Raw genomic sequence first — 25,116 nt, 5'->3', positions numbered from 1 at the left:
AAGATTTGATTGAGATTTGATTCTAAGGGGTTTTGCTAAGGTAGAGATAGAAAAGATGTTTCTTCCTGTGGGATCACTGCTCAAATTAAAACATTGCCCATTTAATCTAGATGATACATTCAGTGGTCACTTTACAAGGTACGTCCTGTACCTAATAAGTGAGCCACTGAGTATATGTCCGTGATCTTCTGCTGCTGTAGCCCACCCACTTCAAGGTTTGACATGTTATGTGTTCAGAGATGCTCTTCTGCACACCACTGTTGTAACAAGTGGTTATTTGAGTTACTGTTGCCTTTTTCTCAACTTGAACCAGTCTGGCCATTCTCCTCTGATCTCTCTCATTAACAAGGTGTTTTAACCCTCAGAAATGCAACTCACTGGATGCTTTTTTGTACCATTCTGTGTAAACTCCTAGAGACTGTGTGTGAAAATCCCAAAAGATCAGCAGTTTCTGAGATACTCAAACCACCCTGTCCAACACCACCAATAATCATTCCATGGTCAAAGTCACTTAGATCACCATTTCTTCTACCTATTAATGTCTGCATGCTTTTAAGCATTGAGTTGCTGCCATATGATTGGTAGATTAGATATTTGCATTAACGAGCAGGTGGACAGCTATCTATAAAGTGAGCACTGAGTGTATATATCCTGGAAGGCTGTATATCTTCTTGACTCTCTCCCTTAAATGTCAATGGAAGTAGACGGTCATTGAATATTTTTAAGGCTGAGGTTAGAGTCAGGTCTGCTGTGTTGTATTAAACGGTAAAGCAAACAGAGGACTGAGTGGCCTTTGCTTGCTCCTAACTTGTATGTTCCTATCATATTCTTGATGAACCCCTGCTCCCTCCTGTTGGCAGAAGGAGAGAGATAATGGTTTCTGTTCTGGCCCTTTCGCCACTGACCATGCTTTCTCCTCAACCCAACTCTCACTGGGTACTCTGACATCCTGAGCCCAGTCCTAACTTCTACATCACAAAGACCATGTTATCAGACAAGAGTTATTGAAGCTCAACTCCATCCTCTCTGTCCCTCCATAAACATCACCATCCAAGTTCCAGTTACCAACTGTTACTCTGCTCCATTCCTGTACCTCCTCTGTGCATTCCTCACCGCTACAGAATGGTTTCCTATTCCTCCCCCTCCCACATCCCCATTCATCAGTGGCAGTAGAGCCTTTAACTCCACTGTAATGTGTGGATCTGTTTCTTTTAGAGCGATGACCCCCCCTTAGCACTACTCATGGGACTGATAACTTAACCATGCGCATTGATCAGTTGTCTACACAAGTACAGTGCTCTCTCTCTCTTTAATTGGTATGTAGTTGCACAAACAACAAATTGGCAACAAGTATGAGCCCGAATGTCAGCGAATATCAGCAATGGGACGGCAGACTTTGGAGAGAGACGGTGAGAGGAAAGAGTTAAACAGTATAGAGTAGACTGTCATGGATGCTATCAAAGGGGTGTGTGAGTAACTGTATAGTACACAGTGAAAGACGCACAACTACAAAGTTAAAGTGAAAATAACATGCCTTAGTCAGGAAAATTGATGAATTTGATAGTGTTAATGAGGACTAGGAATCGTATATAGAGTGGGTTAAAGTGTATTGCAAGATGAACAATGTGGATGAGGAAAAGAAAGCCGCCACACTTCTTAGCTTAATGGGTGCATAATGGGTCTTACACAACTTAGTAACTCTGAAAAGCCAGCAATCAAGAAGTTTGATTAAATTGTTACAATTTTACAAACTCACTTGAGCCCTAAACTACTGGTAATAACTGAGACGATTTTGATTTAACAAAAGAATCCAAAGGATGAAAGGACTTCTAAGTACATGCAGAACAGCACAAACTTTCACAATACAGGTACTGGGACTTTAAAGATGGACTTTCTGATGCATTAAGGGACAGGTTTGTATGTGGCATGCATTGTCCAAGAACTCAAAAGAGGCTACTGTCAGAAAGAGACCTAACCTTAGAATGGGCATTGACCATTGCAATATTGTTAGAGACTGCAGTGGAGAACTACAGAAAAGGAGTTTAGAATGTGAAATGCACAAAATGTCCATGAATGGTGTAAAAAGCCAAAAATGTTACCGATGTGGCAAATCCTCCCATGTTGCAAATGACTGTTGGTTCAAAGAAAACATTTGCAGGTGTTATGGATAAGACAGTGTGCAAGTCAGACAAAAATCACAACCAAAAGAGAAACACCACACAGAGTGAAAAGTTTCAAACACAAAACCAAGCAAATGCATGAAGGGACTGAACGTGAAACAGAATCAGACAACAGAGTCTGACAAAGGTGAGCTGTCATGCCTGGAACTACATAGTATAACTGAAGCAGTTCACAAAATCATTATGATCACTATAGATGTGTCTGGTGTAAAACTGAAAATGGAGCTGGATACAGGGTGAGCTTTGTCTATAATTTCAGAGACTGACTACAAAATACTGTATTCTAAGCTACCAGTAGAAGAGATCTCATTGCTGCTAAAGAACGACACCAGTGAAAAAGATGTCTCCCAAAGGCAAACTGAAAGCGAATGTGATGTATAGAAGCCAAGCACAACAGTTAGAACTGTTTGTATTGAAAAGTGGAGGGCCAGCACTTTTTGGACATGAATGGTTGAGGAAAATCCAACTAGACTGGCACTCAAAGTTCTCAGTGTGTCATCAACAGACAACGGCAGCCCAAGTGGTAGCACTAACCAGAGACTGGCACAGCTGCTTAATGCTAATGAGAAGGTGTTTGAAAAGGGGATTAGTAAACTCAAAGGCATGAAGACCTGAATTGATCTGGATGAAACAACAACATCAAGATTCCACATAGCGCTTCCGGTGCCTTACGCACTACGTCCTAAAGTGGATGCTGAACTGCAGAGGTTGGAGGGGTCTGGAATTCTCTCCTAGGCTGAGTGGAGCAACTGAACCACGGCCATTGTCCTGGTGATCAAGGAAGGGAAGGCCAGAACTATTCGCATTAGTGGGGACTTCAACGTGAGTATCAGCCCTGTGCTGCATATGGTGCAGTATCCCCTGCCATGAATAGAAGACATTTTGGCATCTTTGGCAGGCAGGGAGAGGTTTTCAAAGATTGACTTGTCACAAGCCTGTCAGCAAACGGAGATGGAGCAGTCAAGCAGGAAGCTCCTCACAATACCACTCACAAGAGACTGTTCCAGTATAATCGTCTCGTCTTTGGTGTCCTATCAGCTCCAGCGACTTGGCAAACAGCAATGGACCAAGTGCTCCAAGATACCCCAGGAACACAATGTTACCTTGATGACATCATCGTGACTGGCAAGAATGATGAGGAGCACCTCCAGAACCTTGGTAAAGTGCTTACCAGGCCGACTGAGTGTGGTCTGTACGCAAAGAGAGGGCAAAGAAATGTGAGTTTTTCAAGAATGCTGAGGTGGGAGTAAGAGTTCGGCATGGACTAGAAGGGCCGAGATGGCCTGTTTCCATACTGTAACTGTTAAATGGTTATATGGAAATCTCATATTGTGAATATGAGATTGATAAGCATAGCTTACATAAATCACAAGAGAAGACTGAAGCAGTGCTACAGGCACCCAAACCTGAAAATGTGTCACAACTCAGGTCATCACAACCATCATTTTCTACAATGTTTCTCCCAAACATTGTTACAGTGCTGCACCCATCGAATGCACTGTTACAGACAGGAGCAAAGTGGGAATGGTCAGGAAGATGTGAAAGATCATTCAAGGAAACAAAGAGACTAACAACATCTGATGAAATGCCCACCCATTAGGGCCCATCCCTGGCCATCAGACTGGCATGTGATGGGGCCTTGAAGCTGTTTTGTCACACACTATGAAAAATAGATCAGCTTCAAGGTCAGGCAGGTAGTCCCAGCCAGTGATTACTGAGAAGACAGGTGGACACCCAGCAGGATCGCTACAAGAACTAGACCACTGATGTACACAGTGGATGTTGGAGATCAGATATGGAGATGCAGTGTGGACCAGATACTGGATGCTCAGCTGAAGAACACACCCTAGTCGACTGCATCCACCGGACCCACTGCTCAGTGATGAACATATCATTAACAGCAGCGTGACACCCACAGCAGAGAAAGTTGTCTTTGACAAGACACCTGCCAAACCTGATGTCACTCCACAGGTCCAAAGGCACGATCCTGAAAGAAACAGAGCACCACCCACAAGACTGAATCTTTAGTATAGTGAAGTTAGTTATGGACTTTTACTGTGAAAGCATTTTTATTTGAATATGGCTTGAAGGGAAATTGAAAGTTTTGTTACATACACCATTTTATGTTAATTAATCTAAAGGGGGAGGAAGTGTAATGTATGGATCTATATCTTTTAGGGCAATGACTCCCCTTGGCACTACACACAGACTGATAACACTACACTAGTTAAAACCTCCCTCTCCGTGTGTGTGCGCTTTTCTTTTAATTGATATGCAGTTGCACAGGTCCAACACTAATCTTCTTCCAAACCACAGGTACTCACCATGAACAACATCCTTTTATAATCTATTCTTTTTTAAGCCAATACAATCAGTTTAAGTTCCTCATATTCAAAGTTTCAGTGCAAAAAAATCTCCTTTTCTTTATGTTGAAAGTTTCTGTCTTTGCAAATCCCCCCAAAACCAAATACCAGTTGCAGCAAGCATCAAGTTGTCCCACCTGGGCTCACTGACCAAATTCCCTCTTTATCTCCATTTACTAAGTGCCCCACATGAAAGAAAGCTGACAAGTGCTACAATTGGTAGCAAGAAGATTTCTCATGAACAAAACCATAAATGCAACTCTGAGAAGCAGTGAAACTGTTGCCCAGAACGTACAACCAGTATTTAGTCACACTGATTACTCAGTGACTCAGCATTCACACTTGCTTTATTATGCCAACAGATGATCCTGTGGGACAGGTGATAGTGAACAGCAGCTTTCTTTATAACTCTTCCCTGACAGGTCTCGAACCTCAGCATTAACTGTTTCTCGCTCCAAATATGCTGCCTGACCTGCTGAGCATTTTCCATTTTTTATTTCAGATTCACAGCATCTGCATTTTTAGTTCCTCCGCAACTTCTGCCATCTCCAAACGGATCCTATAACTAAACATATCTTTACTTCCATCCCCGCCTTTCTGCTTTCAGCGGGGATCACTGCCTCCACAATTCCCTTGTTTATTCATCCCTCCCCACTAATCTCCCTCCAGGCACCTATCCCCAAAAGTGGCTGCAGTGCTACACCTGCCCATATACCTCCTCCCTCACCTCCATTCAGGGCCTCGAATACTCCTTCCAGGCAAGGCAACACTTCACCTGTGAATCTTCTGGGGTTGTCTATTGTGTCTGGTGCTACATCGGTAAGAACTGTCGTAAATTGGGGGACCACTTCGTTGAACACCTCTTCTCCATCCGCCACAAGCAGGGCTTCCCGATGGCCAAATATTTTAATTCCCATTTCGATGTGTCGGTGCACAGCCAAGATTAGGCCATCCCCAAGAGTGGAGAGGTAACACCTTATATTTCATCTGGGTGACCTTCAATCTGATGGCTTGAACATCGATTTCTCCTTCCAGTAAACAAATTCCTTTCCCTCACCTTCCTATATTCCCCACTCTGGCCTTTTACTTCTTCTCACCTGCCTATTATTTTCCCTATATCCCCTCCTCCTTCTCCTCCTTCTCCCATCGTCCACTCTCCTGTCCTCTCAGATTCCTCATTCTCCAGCTCTTGACCTTTCCCACTCACCTGGCTTCACCTGTCACCTTCCAGCTAGCCTCCTTCCCCTCCTCTCCACCTTTTTATTCTGACACCTTCCCCCTTCCTTCTCAGTCCTGAAGAAGGGTCTCAGCCTGAAATGTCAACTGTTTATTCTTATCCATAGATGTAGCCTGGCCTGCTGAGTTCCTCTGGCATTTTGTGTGTTGCTGGGGTTCCCAGCATCTGTATTTTTAGTTCTCAGTTTTCATACCTCCTGCCTCTTGGTGGAATTGTAGGTTGGAAGAGCTGAGAGACAGATAGAAATGAAATGATCCACCTTTGGCCAGTCAAGGTTCATTCCTCTGTCCCATCCACAAACAAGAGTCAGCTACAGCCTAGCATTCCACTTCTCTTTTAACGACCTTGCTGGAGGGATGTGCCTGCTACTCTCCTTTGGGTGAGGTGGTATCTGAGAATATACCTGGGCTCTGGTGTTGAAGCTGGAACTGACACAGTGGCTTGGACCATTGACCCAGGAAGATGGGAGTTTGACCACCACCCAAGCTGCTGAGGAATTTAAATCCAGCTAATTAAATAAAACAAAAGACTGAAAAGTACTGTACTGTCACAAAAACCCACCTAGTTCACCAGAATCCTACAGAGGAGAAGGTCTGCCCACCTTATCCTGTTTGGCCTAAATTCCCCATTGAGGTGTTTTGTCCGTAACCACAGGAAGGAGATGCTGGAGAGGGTGCAGAGAAGATTCTCCAAGATGTTGCCGGGGTTGCGGTAGTTTGGTAGTAAGGAGAGATTGGATAGGTTGGTTTTGTTTCCTTCGGAGTGGAGGAGGTTGAGGGATATCCTGAGAGGGGCATACAAAATTACGAGGGTGGTAGATAGTCAGATCCTCTTCCCATGGTGTGGTTGACTAAGACAAGAGGATGTAGGTTTAAGGTAAGAATTGGGAGGTCTCGAGGAGATGGAGGAGGATTTCTGCCCTCCACCCAGAGTGGGAGGACTGTGGAATATGTTGGAGGTGGAGGCACTACTATCACACATTGAAGAAACGCCCAGAGGAGCACTTCAGTCAGCAAGGGATTGCGGGTACCGAGATGGAATTAGAACAGAGGGGTTCAACAGTCACGGTAGGTTGAAGGGCCTGTTTCTGTGCTGTACAACGCTACACCCAGCAAGCTTCTCGGATTGGGAGCAGTTAGGGATCAACAGCAGATGGTCCCCCGAGTCAGTCTTACCCACATCCAAATGACCAGTTACAAAGTGCTGGTACTTACAATAACTTTGTAAGACAACCACATCTTACTACCAGGACACAGTTCTCAGCCTGAGTTGTTCTTCATTCTGCGGACGTCCGTGCTGCAGACCACCGACTTGCAGGAGGAGGTTAAAAAACATTCACAGTGCCCGTGCTGGACCTGGAAAGCTGAAACACTTTTGTTCCAGGGGAGGTGAGACGAAAATTGATCCATAAAAAACTTCAGTAATCTCACGGGCTAGGTATAAAATATTTGCTTTCAAGAACATCTGAAATAGGAACTGAGGCGGCTCCTGTTATCAGCAGGAGGATATGGTCACGTTGATGGCAAGGCTTCCATTAGTTGCAAACGTTTGGGCCATCACTGTGTCAAAGACCAGGCTGTCGGTGCTGGTGCTGATCGAGGCGGGTCCCTCTGCCACGCCTCGCGGAGTGGCCTCCCACGCGAGTCTCCGGCGGTGACCGTTCAGCAGGAGCCGATAGGAGAAGCCCTCCGCTTGTCTGGACGTGCCGAGCAGCAACACAAAGGCCAGGAACCGCTGCCGCCGCTCCTCCTTCTCCAGCACCAGCACAAAGTGGTGTCCGAGGCAGGACTGCACCGTCACCCAGCTTGCCGAGCCCGGGAGGTGGACGCCGGAGGCCAGGAACACCACGCTCTCTCCCTGCAGCCTGGCAACACCACGGTGGCTGGTGGTCAGGTGCAGCAGGAGGGCGCTCAGGGGACCCTCCCATCCGCAGCGCGCTCTGGGGCACGGACAGGCTAGCAGGCGTTTCTCAGAGAAGTCCTCGGTGCTGGGCACCGCCTCGCGGTGCAGAGACAGCGGGTTTCGAGTCGGCAGGTGCTGGGCAGAGCGGCAAAATGAAGGGGAAAAGAAAACACGGGAGAGCCCCAGTTAACATTCAGATGGTCATTGTCATAGACAGTCAGCAACAGCGACAAACAGCAAGACTGTCTCACCTGAGAGCAGATGCTGGAACTGGGTTATCTAATCACTTTCGCACAGCGTGGGATCAGGCACGTTGGTCCAGCGTATCCTTGGAAGGCATCAGGTCCTGTCCACGTGGCGGAGGAACCCAGCCGGTCGAGCAGCATCCGCAGGAGGAAAGGAACTGTCGACATTTCAGGAACAAGACCCCACACCCAAAGCATCGACAAACCCTCTCCTCCCACACAAGCTGCTCGGCCAGCTGAGTACCTGCCGCAGATCGCTTGCTGCTCCAGATTCCAGCATCTGCATCGTCTTCAAGGCACCTGCCCACACCAATCCTGCTTTCCGACATTCAGCTCAAGCACCCACCCCACCTCACTTCTAAACACCAACCTTGCCTCATAAGGCAATCATTCATTTCAAGTATTAGTTCCCTGAACCTCCTCCAACATCCTTCCAACGACAAAGGGGATGAGCAAAGGTACAAACGCATGGCATTAACATCGAGGGTTGGCTCAGGTTGTGCAATATGCAGCATGCAGGGATGTCATTAAATTATATATATTAAAAAGATTCACATCTGTCAAGAATATGCCTTTAAAAACCTGAGCATATGTTTGAAAATTTCAGGTTCATTGCTATCAAAGGCTGCAATTTACAATGAATATCAATTTCCACAGTTGGGAAGTGATTTTTATTCGTGTTCTCATTATAGCTTCCACTACAGAATCACAATGTAACCTGTCACGTCTAAAATGTAGCAGATGGATAACCAATAGCAGGGATATACTGCATACATTGCTATAAAGCCATTTTAATCTGCAGGCTTTGTTTCAAATTCAGCCACTTCACTCTTTAGATTTGCATTTAATTTTGGAAAGCAAGCGTAGAAGCTGGAAGGGCTAGAGTGCACATGGCAGAGCAGGAATATAAGGGAGAAGGAGAATGTGGCAAGTGAGCTGATTAAAGGAGGTGAAATGAGTTCTTTTGTTGGACAGATCAAAACCAAGCCTGTAGCTGGAAGGCACAGCTGCTTTTGGCAAAGAAAAAGAGACTGAAGAACCTGCTGAATAAAAACAATGCTCAGAGCTAAAAATGAGATGGATGGAATATCAAAGTACTGATTTCCTTTAAGGAAGATTAAAACAGAGACATGCATCTCAGAGGCTCTTCAGACCACCAAATCCATGTCGAAGAGCAACCATTCACTTACACTAAACCTACTCTAATAACACCGTCTTCTCCCCACAGCCTCACCAACTCCTCCCAGATTCATTCACTCACCTACACAATAGGATTAACCTACCAACCCAACTTCTTTGGGAGGTGGAAGGAAACCCACACAGTCACAGAGAGAACATGCAAACTACACACAGACCACATTGGAGGTCCGGATTGGACCCAGGTCTTTGGCACTCTCAGGCAGCAGCTTTATAAAGACACACCACTGTGCTGTCCAAAGCACGCTGCCATTCCAGTACATCAACTGATTTAGATATTTGATAGAACAGGAAGAGGAAAATTGACCTGGTCGGTGGGCAAACCCAGACTAATAACCCAAGGGACTGAATGGACCCTGCTGTTATTTTGCCAGGCCACAAACAAATCAATTAAGCTGTAAATGCCCATTTAGGAAATCACAAAGGGAGTAGTGTGGGTGCCCACCACCAAGACTGGCTTGTTGCCATTACCGAAGACTGAGCCCTGAGCCCAGTCAGCTGACAGACTGGGTCAGGGGCAGCCAGTGAACAAATGAGCGATAAATCTACTCAGACTTGTCCTCACCAACCTACCAGTGGTGAACACATTTGTCCAAGAGTGGACTGGTAGGAAAACTGCCACATGGTCCTCATAGATACAAAGTCCTGTCTTTACAGCGAGGCACCCCCATCGCTCTGTGTCACACACAGTGGCGGCCCGGTGTGGCAGCTGGGAAAGCTCCTGTCTCACAGTCCTAGTGAACCACGTTAGAACCGGATCTTGAATGCTGCCTGCGTGAGTTTACACTGAGTGCACTGGATTCCTCCCGCAAACACGCCTGTCTTAGCAGATTAATTGCCCCCAGTGTGTACAGGAGTGGTGGATCTGGGAAGAGCTGATGGGAATGTGTGGAAAGTAACCTGGTACGGATGCGGACGTGGATGCAGGATAGCCAGTGAGGATCCACTGTCCAAGGGGCCTCTGGCTCTGTGATAAATGAGGGGAAATAGAAAAGATTTGGCAGCTTGGAAAATGGGTGATGTATAGCCTGAGTGGAGTAACTAGAAACAAAGTTACTCCCACCCAATGTACTTGTGCCTCTGAAATCCCGGAGGCTTGTTTATGACAGAATATGGCATTAAAATTTAAGATTTTCTCATGCCAATGTAGGTGATCAAATATTGCTTTCTCAAATATTTACTTTTTAAAGGAAAAAAGGGACGTGGAAAATTCAGGAGGAAATTCTAGAGCTCAGGGCCTGAGCAACTCAAATGTGAACTTCCGGTGTAGAGGTCAGGGGTCACTAAAGGTCAAAATTCAAAAAGGGCAGAGAACTCAGAGGGTCTTAGCAATAGGAAGGGGTGGCACCTGATATTGAGGAAGAGAATATAGATGATGTTTGATACACAAACATATAGAATATAGATGATGTTTGAAGACGATGGAAAAGAGAAGCTATATAATGAACAGAAAGAGCGTGAGGACTTGTTAAAAGGAATCAATGGAGACCCGAACTAGCACTTTGTTACCAGTCATGAGCATAGTCTGAGAGCCAGCAGATGGACAATCCCTTTGGGAATCATATCTCAGTTGATGCCACAATGACGGATAGGAAAGTAAGCTGTAAGTAGGACACAGGAGGTTGTAGAGGGTTTTATATAGTTGAGCACTCAAGGTTTAGCAAATGGAGTATGATGTGGGAAAGCATGAAAATATACATCTTGGCAGGAAAAATATTAAACAAAAATCACATGATCTGAAAGGTGAGAGATTGTAGAGTCTGAGATGGAGGAATCTCCATACGTCCTAGTGCACAATTTGCAAACCTGGGTTAACTGGACAGTTCCTACAAAGCATAGACACAAACCCAATGAACCAGACAACCTTTGCCTTTACTGTACAGTTCGGCAACTGGCTGCTAGTCACACATTCTGGATTGTTCTGATACATTTAATTCAATAAGCTGATATTTATTCCCTCAAGCTGTTTTGGTAAAAGGTGCATAAATGGAACTTCATTGCGATTCAGACCTTGTTACTGTCCTTTGTACCTCAGGCCTTTGTTTTCATATTTTTCTTATTAGGTATATTAAAATATATTTGCAAAAAGCAACAAAATAGTAAAGGAAATGCAATTTTCAAAGCAAAAGCCGCTGAGCTAATTTGAGAGGCTCATGAATAAACTGGAGCCAAAGTAGGACAATTTGCATGTTAGATGGACCACATCCTTTCTCACACTCGAGGACAACCCCCTCCACTCATCTGTTCAATTAGTAGTTTAAAATTTAAGCCAGCAATTCAGAAGCTGAAATTCTAGTGATTATGTCAAACAGAGACACACTCTGAACTCTTATCATGATTCAGTATTCTGGGAGTGTGCACTTGGGTCGTGGTGGAATGGACATAATTCACTCCATCATTGACCAGGTCTTTACATTCCAGCCCATTCATAACTTCCGTATGCAGTATCTGATGGGCGTCTGTGTTTTATTTAACATAGTTAGACTGCACAGAAATAGCTCCTTCAGCCTGTGCCAACTATCAGGTGCCTATTTACACTGATCCTACACTTAATCTAGTTCTGTTGTTGGGTTGAGATGTTCTCTGATCTTGGCAATTTACTTACAAATTTTTCATCACCATATGAGGAAACATCATCAATGCACTGTTAACTGTGGGGTGTTCTTCGAAGGCTTAGCCTTAATCAATCAGCTGATTGGTTGTCATTATGGAAATTCAGTTGTGATGTAGGGAGGAAGTTTCATCACGGATTGGTTGTGTGGCGAACTTCGTGTGTTGTGGTCTGGAACTTTGTCCACATTGGCTCATAAATAGGATCAAGGTCTAGTTTTATTCTCTCCGTATTCCCATAAACTTCCCAAAGGATTTTACTGCTACAGACTGTTGTGTTCATTATTAAGGGAGAGTGCAGAGCATACCAGTATGCCAGCATGCAGGATACTGGACTGAACTTTATTGATAAACCTGCTTGCACAGTATGTGGGACTGACTAACTGAGAGGCATGGGAACCCCCTATTGACAACCAACACGCTGACAAGGAGCAAACACAATTTCTTGGAGCACAGAAGGAAACCAGGGTACCTGCAGGAAACCCTGTCATAGAGAGAATGTACAAACACCACTCGGGCAGCACCATGCTTGGCAACTCCAGCTAAACAATCTCCAAGACCACCGCATGAGAGTGAGATACAGGGAAATGATAAATTCATCTTTGCTCCTGGACAACTGCAATAGTTCCATGATTGTCCTGCAGAGTTTGTGAAGCCCAGTGCAAAGTGGAGCCTTTACAGGTCTCCCACTCAACATTAGTTAGTCCATTCCTCTCTGCACCTTCCCATTTCTTTAGTATTTGTCTGTTTTTTTTTTTTTAAATGAGGCTGAGTTGCTAGCATGCAAGGAGCTGGTCAGATTAGAACGCGAGACCACTTCCTTCAAAGTTTGATGCAGATGCCAATACACCACCGGCCAGTTACTCAACATCAACAAACTACATAAGGTGGTTCAACAGGAGGGTTAACAAAAATATTGGAGCATTGTAAAAGTGCAAATAAAAAGCTTCATACAAGTACTGTGTGTCAGATGGATGGTCAAAGGATATGAAGTGGTACAACATATTGAGGTCAGAATTACGCAATGATGCTGATCCCTCACCCCGCAATGTGGCAGTGTCCATCTCCCAAGCTCTCGAGAACTCCACAATCAGTAATGGAACAAAAACCTCTTCTTCTGGAGTGACCTGGGGTGTCAACAACTCATTCCTTCCAACCAGCAACAAACATCATCTACCTACATGCTGCCACCGTAATGAAACCCAAGAGAAGACACAGGGGATTTGGTTGAATGTGTGGACGTGGGGTGGAGGGAGGACAAATATGGAATGAGAAGGGAAATGACAAAGTGAATATGCAGAGAAATTGTGATGGTGACATAAGGGGGTAGTGTTATCGATGGTCTGATGAGAGGTGGCAAACTAGCACGTTGATAAAAAGGAAAGAGGATCTGAAGGAGTGCGTATAGAGGGATTTATTGATTCAGTGAGACACAATGCGGAGTAAGCCTACCCGGCAATCCCCCCGTTTAACCCCAGCCTAATTGCAGGATAATTTACAATGGCCAATTAACCTACTAACTGGTATGTCCTTGGACCGTGGGAGGAAACCGGAGGACCCGGAGAAAACCCACGTATTCCATGGAGAGGATGTACAGACTCCTTACAGATGACTTTGGATTTGAACTCTGAACTCTGACACCCCACCCCGAGCCGTAATAGTGCCGCTCCAACCACTATGCTACCGTGGCGCCTACATTATAGAGGGCTATGAGGAGATGCAAAAAGACAGAATGTATGGTGATATCCAAAAAGGAGAATCCTAGCTGCAGGCTGAGAAACGGGGAAGACATAAAACAAGTTCAGAACTTTTGCTACTTAGGAAACTGGTGACATCAGATGGCAGGTGTGACATAGACATCAAAAGAAGAATAGGGATGGCAAAAGACACGTTTACAAGAATGAAGAGTATACTGACCAATACTAAACTAGGCATGACAACCCACCTCAGAGTACTGAAATGTTATGTTTATCCAGTTATGTTATATGGCTCAGAATATTGGACAATATCTAGTAACATGAGGAAACCAATTGTAGCAGCGGAGCTGTGGTTTTTCAAGAGGACGCAAAGAATATCATGGATGAAATTAATATCTAATGAGGATGTCATGAACAGGGCAAACACAGAAAGAGAAATAATGTACGAGATCATGAAAAGGCAACGTACCTTCATTGAACATGTGATTAGGAAAGAGGAGTTAGAATGCATGGTAATTATGGGAAAGATGGAAGGGAAGAAAGCAAGAGGAAGACAAAGACAAATGATGATGGAGACAGCAGCCAGAGAATTGGCAATGAATACCAATGAATTGATCCTCTTGACCCAAAACAGGAGTGTGTGGGCCGTTGCAGTCAAAGCTCAAACTGGGCACAGCACCTGATGATGATGATGAGATGGCACTGAAAAATGGGGAACATAAAGAGGAACAAAGAATTAGATCAGACAGATATGGAGTATCGGGGAACCAATGTGAATCTAAAGGAACAGAATACGATAAGGTAGATATGGAGAGTGGAGATGCAACAGGGTAGACCTCCTGAGGTAGGGATGTCAAGCAGAAGCATCTGATACAATTGTATAAATATAGCCGCATTTACCTGCAGGAAGAATATTTTGTAACTGAAGTCTAACAGCACAATATGTGACACTGAAGTGAAATAAATGTCCTTTAAAAACCTCTCGGTCTGTGTGCCATTAGTAACATCAGCAGATCATACGCAAATTAATAAATATAATTATTTTTCCACCCAAAGAACTGTATCAGACTGATTAAACACTAATAAACCAAAGGCTACAACTGCTATACTGTAAATGCTTTGCTAAGTGCTGTTCTTGAAAAGTACATTTATTTTGCCAGTAATATAATTTCATTATAAGAGTCAGTTCTGCCTAAATGTTGAGTAAAAGAGATTTTAAAAAAAAAAATTCTATTCCCTAAAGGAATTTCCTTGCTAACTGAGTCAGATTTAAGGGGGAGGGAACACTGATGAAAATAAATGCCATCATCAATACAAAGGGTTTTTAAAATATGCAAAGCTGCTAGTGCCACAACTCATTTATTGATCCATCTTCTATATTATGTAGGATGAAGCCCCAGAGAGGTTGCACGACTTTCCTAAGGTTCAATTTGCATCTGAATATACTCTCAAAACTGCACTTTCTCAAAACTATTTCGAGGGATGGTTGAAGAAGAAAAATAAGACACTTTTCTCCACCTGGATTTGCAGGGAGGCTAATTAAACCGGCCTAGCTAACAGGTCTGGGGTGATCAGCCAGTGTACCCGATGGTTGAAGGTGGAAGCTGTTAGAACGGTGAAGTCATTGTCAGGACATTAATGGACAGGATCAGAATTGCTTCATTTGATTACATCATTGTGATGCTCAGACTCAGATACTTTGAGCCGAGCGTTCAGGATCTTGTTTTCTCCCCTGGGGTGAGCAGCTGCTGATGTTCAACTCCTCGACCCAAATGGAAATGAAACTCTAGCATTGATGTAACTATCAATTTGCAACACCGGTCGCACATCCCGGCCGGCAGCGATCTGAAAACCAATCCCAAAATAGTCTCCCGCATTTGCACAGCTTCCCCTTAAACTGGCTTTTGTATAATCCTAATGCTTCAATGAGAAGAAAGCAAAGAGCAGTTTGCAGCTGGCCACTCAGATGAAAAATCTGCACTTTTATCCCTTTCCAGCTCACTCTCTGCTGATCCCCCCTGAGCTGGGTCCAGACCTGACCTCCAGTACGGATTTCATGCCTCCTTTTCCTGACTGTGCCGTATTCCCACATCCCAAAAATTATCCTGGTAGATTACTGGCTTCTGTAAATTACCCCTTACCGTTGCTAAGTAGAAAACAAATCAAATTAATGTGAGAGAGAGAAGTCATCACAGGAGGACATGGAAATGGGGGGGGGGGCGGGGGGAGAGAACAGATGGATTGGTGTCCCACCCCATCCACCCGGGAGTGAGCATGGACTTAATGGGCCAAATGGCCTCCTTTCCTATTGCAATTCTAAAGGAAGATAAGGAAATCGTCTTTCTGATAGAACATTAAACTAGGACATTGGCTGTCCTAACAATCCGTTCACACTATTTGTGGAGGGGGATTAGGCCAGGTGGGGGGGGGGGGAGAGTGATCATTTATACCCATGAATGGTTGGGGCATTCAGTGATATTACTGCAACAGATCATTACCATATTGTCATCACAAACTGCTTCCATGTTGCCACATTTTGCTCACTGCAACACCAATGAATCTTTAAATGCATTTAAAAGGCTCGGGTTGGTCTGCTTGGAACCAGTATTGGCTTTGATCAGTGCTGTCCAAATTGCACGGGTCTAATCTCTCTGAGATACCCTGAGGTCACGAGGATGTGTGTACATGCACCTGCCCTGTAAGAGGGAACAGAAGCCCACTCCACCATTCAACACACTATCTCAATGCAATGTACCAGCTCTCTCCGTGTTAACCCTCCACCCTTCATGTTTACAGAACTAGCTGCCTGCTCCTTAAATATATTCCATGACCCAGCTGTGCTTCCTTCTGTGGTGGGAAATTCCACAGGCTCACTACCCCTCAAATCTCTCGGCATATTAGTCCCCAATGTTTTACTGGATGTTCTGGTGGACACCGCCAGCAATGGGAAATGTTTTTCCTGCGTCCAGCCCTATCAGGATTTGGGGGGGGGAAGGGGAGCACGTCTCCAGTAATCTGAGTTCAGGTGCTGTCCATGTGGAGTTTGCATGCTCTCCCTGGCACTGCTGCTCCCCTCGCTCAGAAACGTGTAGAGCAGAAGAGCAGGCTGACTGGTTGCTGTAAGTTGCTCCCAGAGTGTGCGCGGCAAAATATGGAGAATGCCGAAGGAAGAGTGGGGAGAAAATGGGCTTAGTGTAGAACGACAGCAAGCGCCAGCTTGAACGTTGGTGCCGCCTGCATCTGCTAAAGGCCCCGTTGGCGTGCGTGCTGACAGGACACGAATTCCCCCAGCACTTCGGTGAGATTTCTTGTATCCTTCTGAGCGCCGGAGAATACAGTTCCATCTCTCCTCATACAGCAGTCCCTCCTTCATTCAGTGCACTATCACAAGCAAATCTTGGGTAAGGAGCACATCCTTACCCAAGTCCCCATCACCTCGTTACCCCCCGCACCTCCCACACATCACTCTACAACTCCACATCTTTAGCGTTGGTTCCCCGAAGTTCACTGACTGGTTGCCAGGAGCAGCGGACGAGCTTAAATCAGAACGGACCGGCGAAAACACGAGGGGGGACCTGGACGGGGGAGCATCGCAATCTCCAGCTGCGAACCGAGGACGAGCGTGTTGCTCGGCGGCCCAGGCGGACACCGAGCGGCGGCACTGGATCTGAATTTGTGTAAGTGCTGTAGCAGGACGGGCGGACCGACCGACGGCTTGAAGCGCTTAAAGGCGGCAAAGCAGCGAGCGACCGTCCGTCCTCTTCCCCTCGGGTTCACTCCACATGTCAGCACCCGGCTCGGGAGACGGGACGGGACGGGAGGAGAGGGGACGGGAACGCCACCGCCACCTGGAGCAACGGCACAGAGCTCTCAGCTCCTCGGAGATGTGTTAAAGGCAGAACCCCAAGTGGAGGGTGGGCGGCTGAAGACAGAACCCCTTGACTGAGGAGAGTTACAGGGTCACCACGGAGTGAGAAGGGGATTAATGAAGACCCTCCCAGGGTTACGAGCAGAAACCGGGGCAGCGGGTACTACAGGGAAAAAACAGGTTACAAGAAGCGCACCCCGAGTTTGTGGGGACAGTTCAGGCAGGCGTCCAGGGCAGGAGGGTTAGAGAAAACCTTCCAGGTAAGGGCGGGGAGTGGGTGGTTTTACAGGCAGACTGTCCACAGTAGGTAGGTTACAGGGAGACTGTCCGGGGCGGGTGAAAGGTGACCCTCTCAGGTCAGATTCCTCCCTCCCCAAGTCAAGTGAATGTTACAGACTGCCCCCACTCCCCGGAAGGGAAGTTTACAGCGACAACGCTGATTAATCCTGGGGCTGCCTGTTGGACTTACCGTCAGGCTCGGTGTCGGTCGTACGACACAGACAAGTCGGACAGCGGCCGAGAAGGCGGCTCTCGCCTTGCAGTACTGGTACCTGAAGTGCACGGCGTCCAGCACGAAACCGAAGCAGTGCGTGAAGAACAGCATCGCAACCAGCGCACGGAGCAAACTCCGACCCACAAGAAACGGGGACAGGAAAGCCCCGGCGACCACTAGAGTTTACAAGTTCCGATATTGCCCCTCAACACGAAATTCTCGGAAACGCACCAGCCAATCAGGAGCTCGGCAATGTTATCCTCACGATCCAATAAAGAAGAGCCCCGCCCACACCCCCTCGGAACAGACCAGACCCGACCCGACCCGACCCGACCCGGCCCAAACCCGACAGTAAATGGTTCCCCAGCCTAACGATGGCATTTGTAACCGGAGAGCTTGGGTGATTTTCTACGCAGAGTTCTGGTTTACAGCGGCAGCGCTGAAACCAGCGATTTGCTTTTACGGAGCAGTTTTGAGTTCATAATCTTTGCTGAGCGAACAGAACACGTTAGAGTGGTTGCTGATTCAAGCGAGGATAAAAACCCAACCAACATCTGCAGACCCACGATCTACCTCGTTATTCCTCTTTTTCGCCGTTTATTTTTGCAACAGGTATTTTATGTCTTGCTTTGTACGGCTGCCTGAAAACAAATTTCACAACATACTGTACTAGGCATATCGAGACATCGTGGCCGCTTTATTCGGTACACGAGTGGAACCCAGTGTGGTCCTCTGCTGCGGTAGCCCGTCCTCTTCAGGGGTTGAATCACTAACGAGAAAATCTGCAGATGCTGGAAATCAAGTCACACACACACACACAAAATGCTGGAGGAACTCTGCAGGCCAGGCAGCATCTATGGAAAAGAGGAAACCGTTGACGTTTCGGGCCGAGACCCTTCATCAGGACTGGTGAAGGAAGACGAGAAGGTGGGGGGAGGAGAGGGAGAAGTAGGAGGTGGTAGGTGAGAGGTGAAACCGGGAGAGGGGGAGGGGTGAAGTAAAGAGCTGGGAAGCTGATTAGTGAAAGAGATACAGGGCTGGAGAAGGGGGAATCTGATAGGAGAGGACAGAAGGCCGTGGGAGAAAGGGAAGGGGGAGGAGCAACAGAGGGAGGTGATGGGCAGGTAGGGAGAGAAGGTGAGAGAGCGGAATGGGAATGGTGAAGCGGGGGGGGGGGCCTTTACTGGAAGTTTGAGAAATCGATATTCATGCCATCAGGTTGGACGCTATGCTGATGGAGTACAAGGTGTTGCTCCTGCAATCTGAGTGTGGCCTCATCGCAGTAGTTGACAAGGCCATGGGCTGACATGGCAGAATGGGAATGGGAAGTGGAATTAAAATGGGTGCCACTGGGAGATCCCAATTTTTCTGGCGGACGGAGCGTAGATGAACAAGTGCTACACCTGCCTCTACACCAGCTCCCTCACTACTGTTCAGGACCCCAAACAGTCTTTCCAGGTGAGGTGACACTTCACCTGTGAGTCTGCTGGGGACATCTGCTGTATCAGGTGCTCCCAGTGTGGCCTCCTGCATATTGGTGAGACATGACACTGGTTGGGAAACCGTTTCGCTGAGCAGCTACACTCCGTCTGCCAGAAAAAAGCAGGATCTCCCTGTGTCCACCCATTTTAATTCCATTTCCCATTCCCATTCTGACATGTCAGTCTATGGTCTCCTCTACTGCTGCGATGAGGCCACACTCAGGTTGGAGGAGCAACATCTTATATTTAGTCTGGGTTGCCTCCAACCTGATGGTGTGAACATCAATTTCTTGAACTTCCAGTAAAGGCCCCCTCTACTTCCCCATTCCCCATTCCCATTTCCTTCTCTCACCTTGTTATTCCTCTTTTTTGCCATTTATTTTTGCAACAGGTATTTTCGGACGGACTCAGAGTCCGCTGCAGTCGGGTGCTTCCAATGGTGCTGCATCGGCAAGTTGGCGGCACTTGGAGGTTCATGACAGGGAGAGTTTATCCCTTCTGCTGCCTGCGTGAGATGATGAGTCTATCGGGACTTTGAGACTTTTTTTTACCGTGCCCATAGTCTGCTCTTTATCAAATTACAGTATTGCTTTGCACTGTTGTAACTTTGTTATAATTATGTGGTTTTGTCAGTTTTAGTCTTGGTTTGTCCTGTGTTTTCTTGTGATATCATTCTGGAGGAATGTTGTATCATTTTTTAATGCATGCATTTCTAAATGACAATAAATGAGGACTGAACTGAACCACCCACCTGATATTGACAATCATTCCATGGTAGATGACATTTCTTCCCCATTCTGATGTTTGGTCCAAACAACAACTGAATCTCTTGACCATGTCTGTGTGCTTTAATGCATTGAGTTGCTGCCACATGATTGGTTAATTAGATATTTGTATTAACGAGCAGGTGTACAGATGCACCTGATAAAGTGGCCACTGAGTGTCAGTCTGTGATAGTATACCTGATTTTGAGGGCAGGTATATTACATGGACAGGAGAAGGTTTCCTTTGGATTGGCATCTTGGTTGGCATGGACTAGTTAGGCCAAAGGGCCTGTTTCTGTGCTGTGTGACCCGATGACACTCAGATATGTAGGTTTCTTTTCAACGTCACTTGCAATTCTTGCTGCCACATCAATGCTGGCTGCAGAAGCTTAATAAGGGTTCCCATAACTCCAGAACATAAAAGAGCACAGATCCTCTGCTGGTCTGACAGCCTCTGTGGGAGAATAAGAATCAACATTACAGTCTAATGCGTTGACCCCTGTTTCTCTCTCCATGGATACCACCTGGTCTAATGAGAATTCCCAATATCCCCTGTTCAGAGAACTTGAGTAATGAAAGGGTTACTGTGAAGTAGTTAGGGTTAGTGGAGTAGCGAATTCCCTCTCCCTCCCTTCCTCTATCCCTATGTCACTCTGCCCCCTCCCCCAGCTGCCCATCACCTCCCTCATGGTTCCGCCTCCTTCTACTACCCATTGTGATTTCCCCTATTCCTTCTTCACCTTTCCTGCCTATCACCTCTCTGCCTCCCCTCCCCCACCCCTTTATCTTTCCCCTTACTGGTTTTTCACCTGGAACCTACCAGCCTTCTCCTTCCCACCCTCCCCTCACCTTCTTTATAGGGCCTCTGCCCCCTCCCTCTATAATCCTGATGAAGGGTTCCGGCCTGAAAGGTCGACTCATCATTTCCACGGATGCTGCCCGACCTGCTGAGTTCCTCCAGCGTGTTGTGAGGGTTAATGGAGCTGGACCCTCACCGGTGACATTCCAGTCATTCTGATGGGGGTTGGAAATGCTGAAAGCATTCAAGAAAACACAAGGTAATTAGAACTCACTCCCACTAACTCATCCCTTCTGCAGCTCTTTGCGCTGCCTTCCTGGTTGTCGGTTCGAGACCATAATTCTACAAGGCATACTGCATGAGCTGAATTAGGCCATTTGGTCCATCAGTTCTGCTTCAAAATTCGAACATGGCTGATTTACTTTCTCTCTCAATCCCACTCTTCTATCTTTTCCCATTAACCCTTACTAATCAATAACCTAGGAACGTCCCCTTTAGATATACTCAAAGACTTGGCCTCCACGGCTGACTGTAGCAATGCATTCCACAGATTTGCTACCCACTGGCTACTAATACCTCCACAATCTCTTCAGCTACCTTGGGCTACAGTCTGTCTGATCCAGATGTTGTTCTGAAAAGCTTCCCAATCCTCTAGCTTCACACTACTTTTTGCTTTATTGTATGCCTTCTTTTCTGCTTTAATGCGATACTTGACTTTTCTCGTCAGCCATAGTTGTCTCGTCCTCCCTTTGAAATGCTTCTTCTTCTTTGTGGTGAACTGATCTTGAATCTTCCAAGTTACTCCTAGAAATTCCAGCCATTGCTTCACTACCATCATACTTGCTAGTGCCCCTTCCAAACAACCTTGGCTAGCTCCTTTGTCATGCCTCAGTAGTTCTCTTTGCTCCACTGCAATACCAATACATCCAGTCTTTACCTTCTCCCTCTCAAATGTACTTGCTCTAAATACTTGCAACTTTTTTACTCATACTTTGTTTTGTTTTTGTCCTTTTTTAAGTCTTCCTTTTGGAAGCAAAGATCGTGCCTTGGCCTGATTGACATAATGCCTTTCTGTCTGAAATTTATCCCATAGGTAGCATTTATTTAAGCATGATACACTGTCTTTAGTTTCAACAGTTTGGGTTGGAGACATGATGGTTCTCAGAAATGGGGAAGTGGTAGATATGGTTTAGATTAAATGAAGTTGAGAGAATGAATGATTGGGATATCTTAGGGCATGGATTTATTGATAGGTCCCAGTATTGACAGAGTAATTGATTATCTGACTCTGTGATTATTGTTTAATTATACAATTTCATTCCCTCTCTTTATCTTTTGCCCTCTGGTCAATCTCAACATATTCCTTAATTTCTCTGTTACTCTCTCAATGAATTCTTTCTTACACCACAGGTCTCCCCCTCTCCATTTCTTTGGCCCCACCTAGTAAACCCTTCACCTGCAGTCCTTTCCTCCAAATATTATGCCACCCCTCTGTCCCTCCATTGCATCTCTCTCCCTCTCTGCATCTTCACCATCGATAGGACCAATTTCCCACAATGCCATACTCTCCCTCTATGCATCTCAGTCTCCCTGATAACTGTTTGTTCTCTCTCTTCTCTGAGACTCTGTGCCATCCACCACCAATGCCAATCAGCAGCTGGCTCAGGCAAACATTGTAAACTAGCTATGGTGTAAATGGAAAGATGGACAACTTATCCTCCTGTATGCTGTCTGACAATTCAACACACACTTTGTTTTCAGCTGTTACAGACTGACTTCTCAGTGGCCCAAACATCCATTCAGAATCAGCGAGTGCAGCGTTAATCACGCAGGTCAAAGAAGAAGTGAAAAAGTGGGGATAAAAACTTCTTCCTGTTTTCATGCTTGAAAAGATGAATAGATGAAATACCGTCCACTGTACAAAGTTTGTAAATGTCATAAAGGAAACAAAATCACTGCAGCTTTGCTGGCTAGAACTTTGGAAAGAAGAAGCCAACTTCTATCAAAACTATATTTGGCTGAATAGCAACAAAACCATTCAAGGTGGTTAACATTTGTGGAGCACCATATCCTTCTGCTTACAGTAAATGGAAGCTTCACTTTTAGTTCAGTGACTTCCTTGTCATTTGTAAGAACATAATTGTTTTCTCTGCTAACAGTTTTTATTAGGGCAGTCAGCAGAGAGACAGAGATCAACAAAGTACACAAAAGCATAGGGTTTAGAGGGGGAAGTGACCAAATACAGGTGGACTGGGTTGTCTGGGGTAGACACCTAAGCTGGCATGGACGAGTTTGTGCTGTACTATTCTCTGACCCTAGGAAGCAGGTGCAAGAGCTGGAGTCATCCACTGAGCTCTTCAAACCAGTTCCGTCATACAACAGCTCAGCGACGCTTTGCTCCCTCAATAGCTTTATTATCCAGTGATCTGCTGACATGTTTTGAATGAAGTTGATGATTGAGCTTCTGCAGTCCTCTGGGGTAGAGGCTTTCCAAAGGTTCACCATCCTTCAAATGAAGATGTTTCTTTTTGTCTTGGTTTGAAATGGATATCTCTTATTCTGAGATGGTGAACCCTGGTTCTAGTTTATTCATCAGGGGAAAACATCCTCCCCTCCAGCCAGCCTTCAAGAATTTTGTAATCTTCAATGCGATCTTCTCTCATCTTCTAGACTCAGGGGTGGCAAACCCGTGGCACATGTGCCTAAAGTTGCACGCACAAAAATGTTGTTGCCACACGGCATACGGTGGCCATTCCTCAATTCTTTAAACCCCTCCCATAATTAAAAAGAGAAAATCTTGCAATAAGAATATTAACAGCATTTTTGGTGACATATTCACGCGAGTCAGTTTTCAGTGACGAACTTGGTCAAGTCTATTTAATTATAAGAGTAGACTTACAGATGAAAATATGCTTTGTGTGTAGCTCTCAAAACAACCAAATACAAGCCGAATATAAAATATTTGTCATTGTTAGTGCAGCAACGAATGTCTCATTGAGAGTGAAGTGCATTTATTTTCCTTCCCTTGAACTTTTATGAAAATATACCAAAGCTTATAATTTCAAGCTCACATTTCTTACATTATATATGAGGTACAACAACAATACTATTTAGAACTGATGTTATTTTTCAATTGTCTTTCAAAATATTAATATTAATGATTCTGAACAGATTTTCTAAAATGCTTCATCTATCCCAATCTGTATGTTATACCATTATGAATAGTAAAACAATGAATACGCATAAATAAGCAACAGGAATCATTCTTTTTCAGAATCAGAATCAGGTTTATTATCACTGGCATGTGACATGAAATTTGTTAACAGCAGCAGCAGTTCAATGCCATACGTAATATGGAAAAAAATACACAAAATAAAATAATAATAAATAAATTACAGTATACATATATTGAATAGATTAATAATCATGCAAAAACAAATAATATATACTAAAAAAAGTGAGGTAGTGTCCAAGGGGTCAATGAACATTCAGGAATCGGATGGCAAAGGAGAAGAAGCTGTTCCTGAATCACTGAGTGTGGCCTTCAGGTTTCTGTACCTCCTACCTGATGGTAACAGTGAGAAAAGGGCATGCCCTGGGTGCTGGAGACCCTTGATAATGGACGTTGCCTTTCTGAGACACTGCTCCCTGAAGATGTCCTGGGTACTTTGTAGGCTAGTACCCAAGATGGAGCCAACTAAATTTACAATGTTCTGCAGCTTCTTTTGGTCCTGTGCAGTAGCCCCTCCATACCAGACAGTGATGCAGACTGTCAGAATGCTCTCCATGGTACATCTATAGAAGTTTTTGAGTGTATTTATTGACATGCCAAATCTTCAAACTCCTAATGAAATACAGTCACTGTCTTGCCTTCTTTATAACTACATCGATATGTTGGGACCAGGTTAGGTCCTCAGAGATCTTGACCCCAGGAACTTGAAGCTGCTCACTCTCTCCACCTCTGATCCCTCTATGAGGATTGGTATGTGTTCCTTCATCTTACCCTGCCTGAAGTCCACAATCAGCTCTTTCGTCTTACTGACGTTGAGTGCCAGGTTGTTGCTGCGGCACCATTCCACTAATTAGCATATCTCACTCCTGTACGGCCTCTTATCACCACCTGAGATTCTACCAACAATGGTTGTATCATCAGCAAATTTATAGATGGTATTTGAGCTATGACTAGCCACACAGTCATGTGTATATAGAGAGTAGAGCAGTGGGCTAAGCACACACCCCTGAGGTGCACAGGATGTTATCACCAATCTGCACAGATTGTG

The 25,116-nt window shown here is 45.4% G+C and overlaps 1 protein-coding gene across 1 annotated transcript; it reads right to left on the bottom strand.

The window, feature by feature from the left end:
* Nucleotides 1–7,274: 7,274 nt before the first annotated feature.
* LOC140198703 (E3 ubiquitin-protein ligase SIAH2-like) lies at nt 7,275–8,256 on the bottom strand. Its single transcript, XM_072259720.1, has 2 exons — nt 8,134–8,256; nt 7,275–7,817 (listed from the first exon to the last, which is right to left on the bottom strand). Exons 1-2 carry the CDS (start codon nt 8,254–8,256, stop codon nt 7,275–7,277), a joined length of 666 nt encoding a protein of 221 aa, XP_072115821.1.
* Between the last annotated feature and the right edge of the window lie 16,860 nt (nt 8,257–25,116).

This window comes from Mobula birostris, chromosome 6 (assembly GCF_030028105.1).
Source record: "Mobula birostris isolate sMobBir1 chromosome 6, sMobBir1.hap1, whole genome shotgun sequence".
NCBI lineage: Eukaryota > Metazoa > Chordata > Chondrichthyes > Myliobatiformes > Myliobatidae > Mobula > Mobula birostris.
This window is presented reverse-complemented; position numbering and strand designations above follow the sequence as displayed.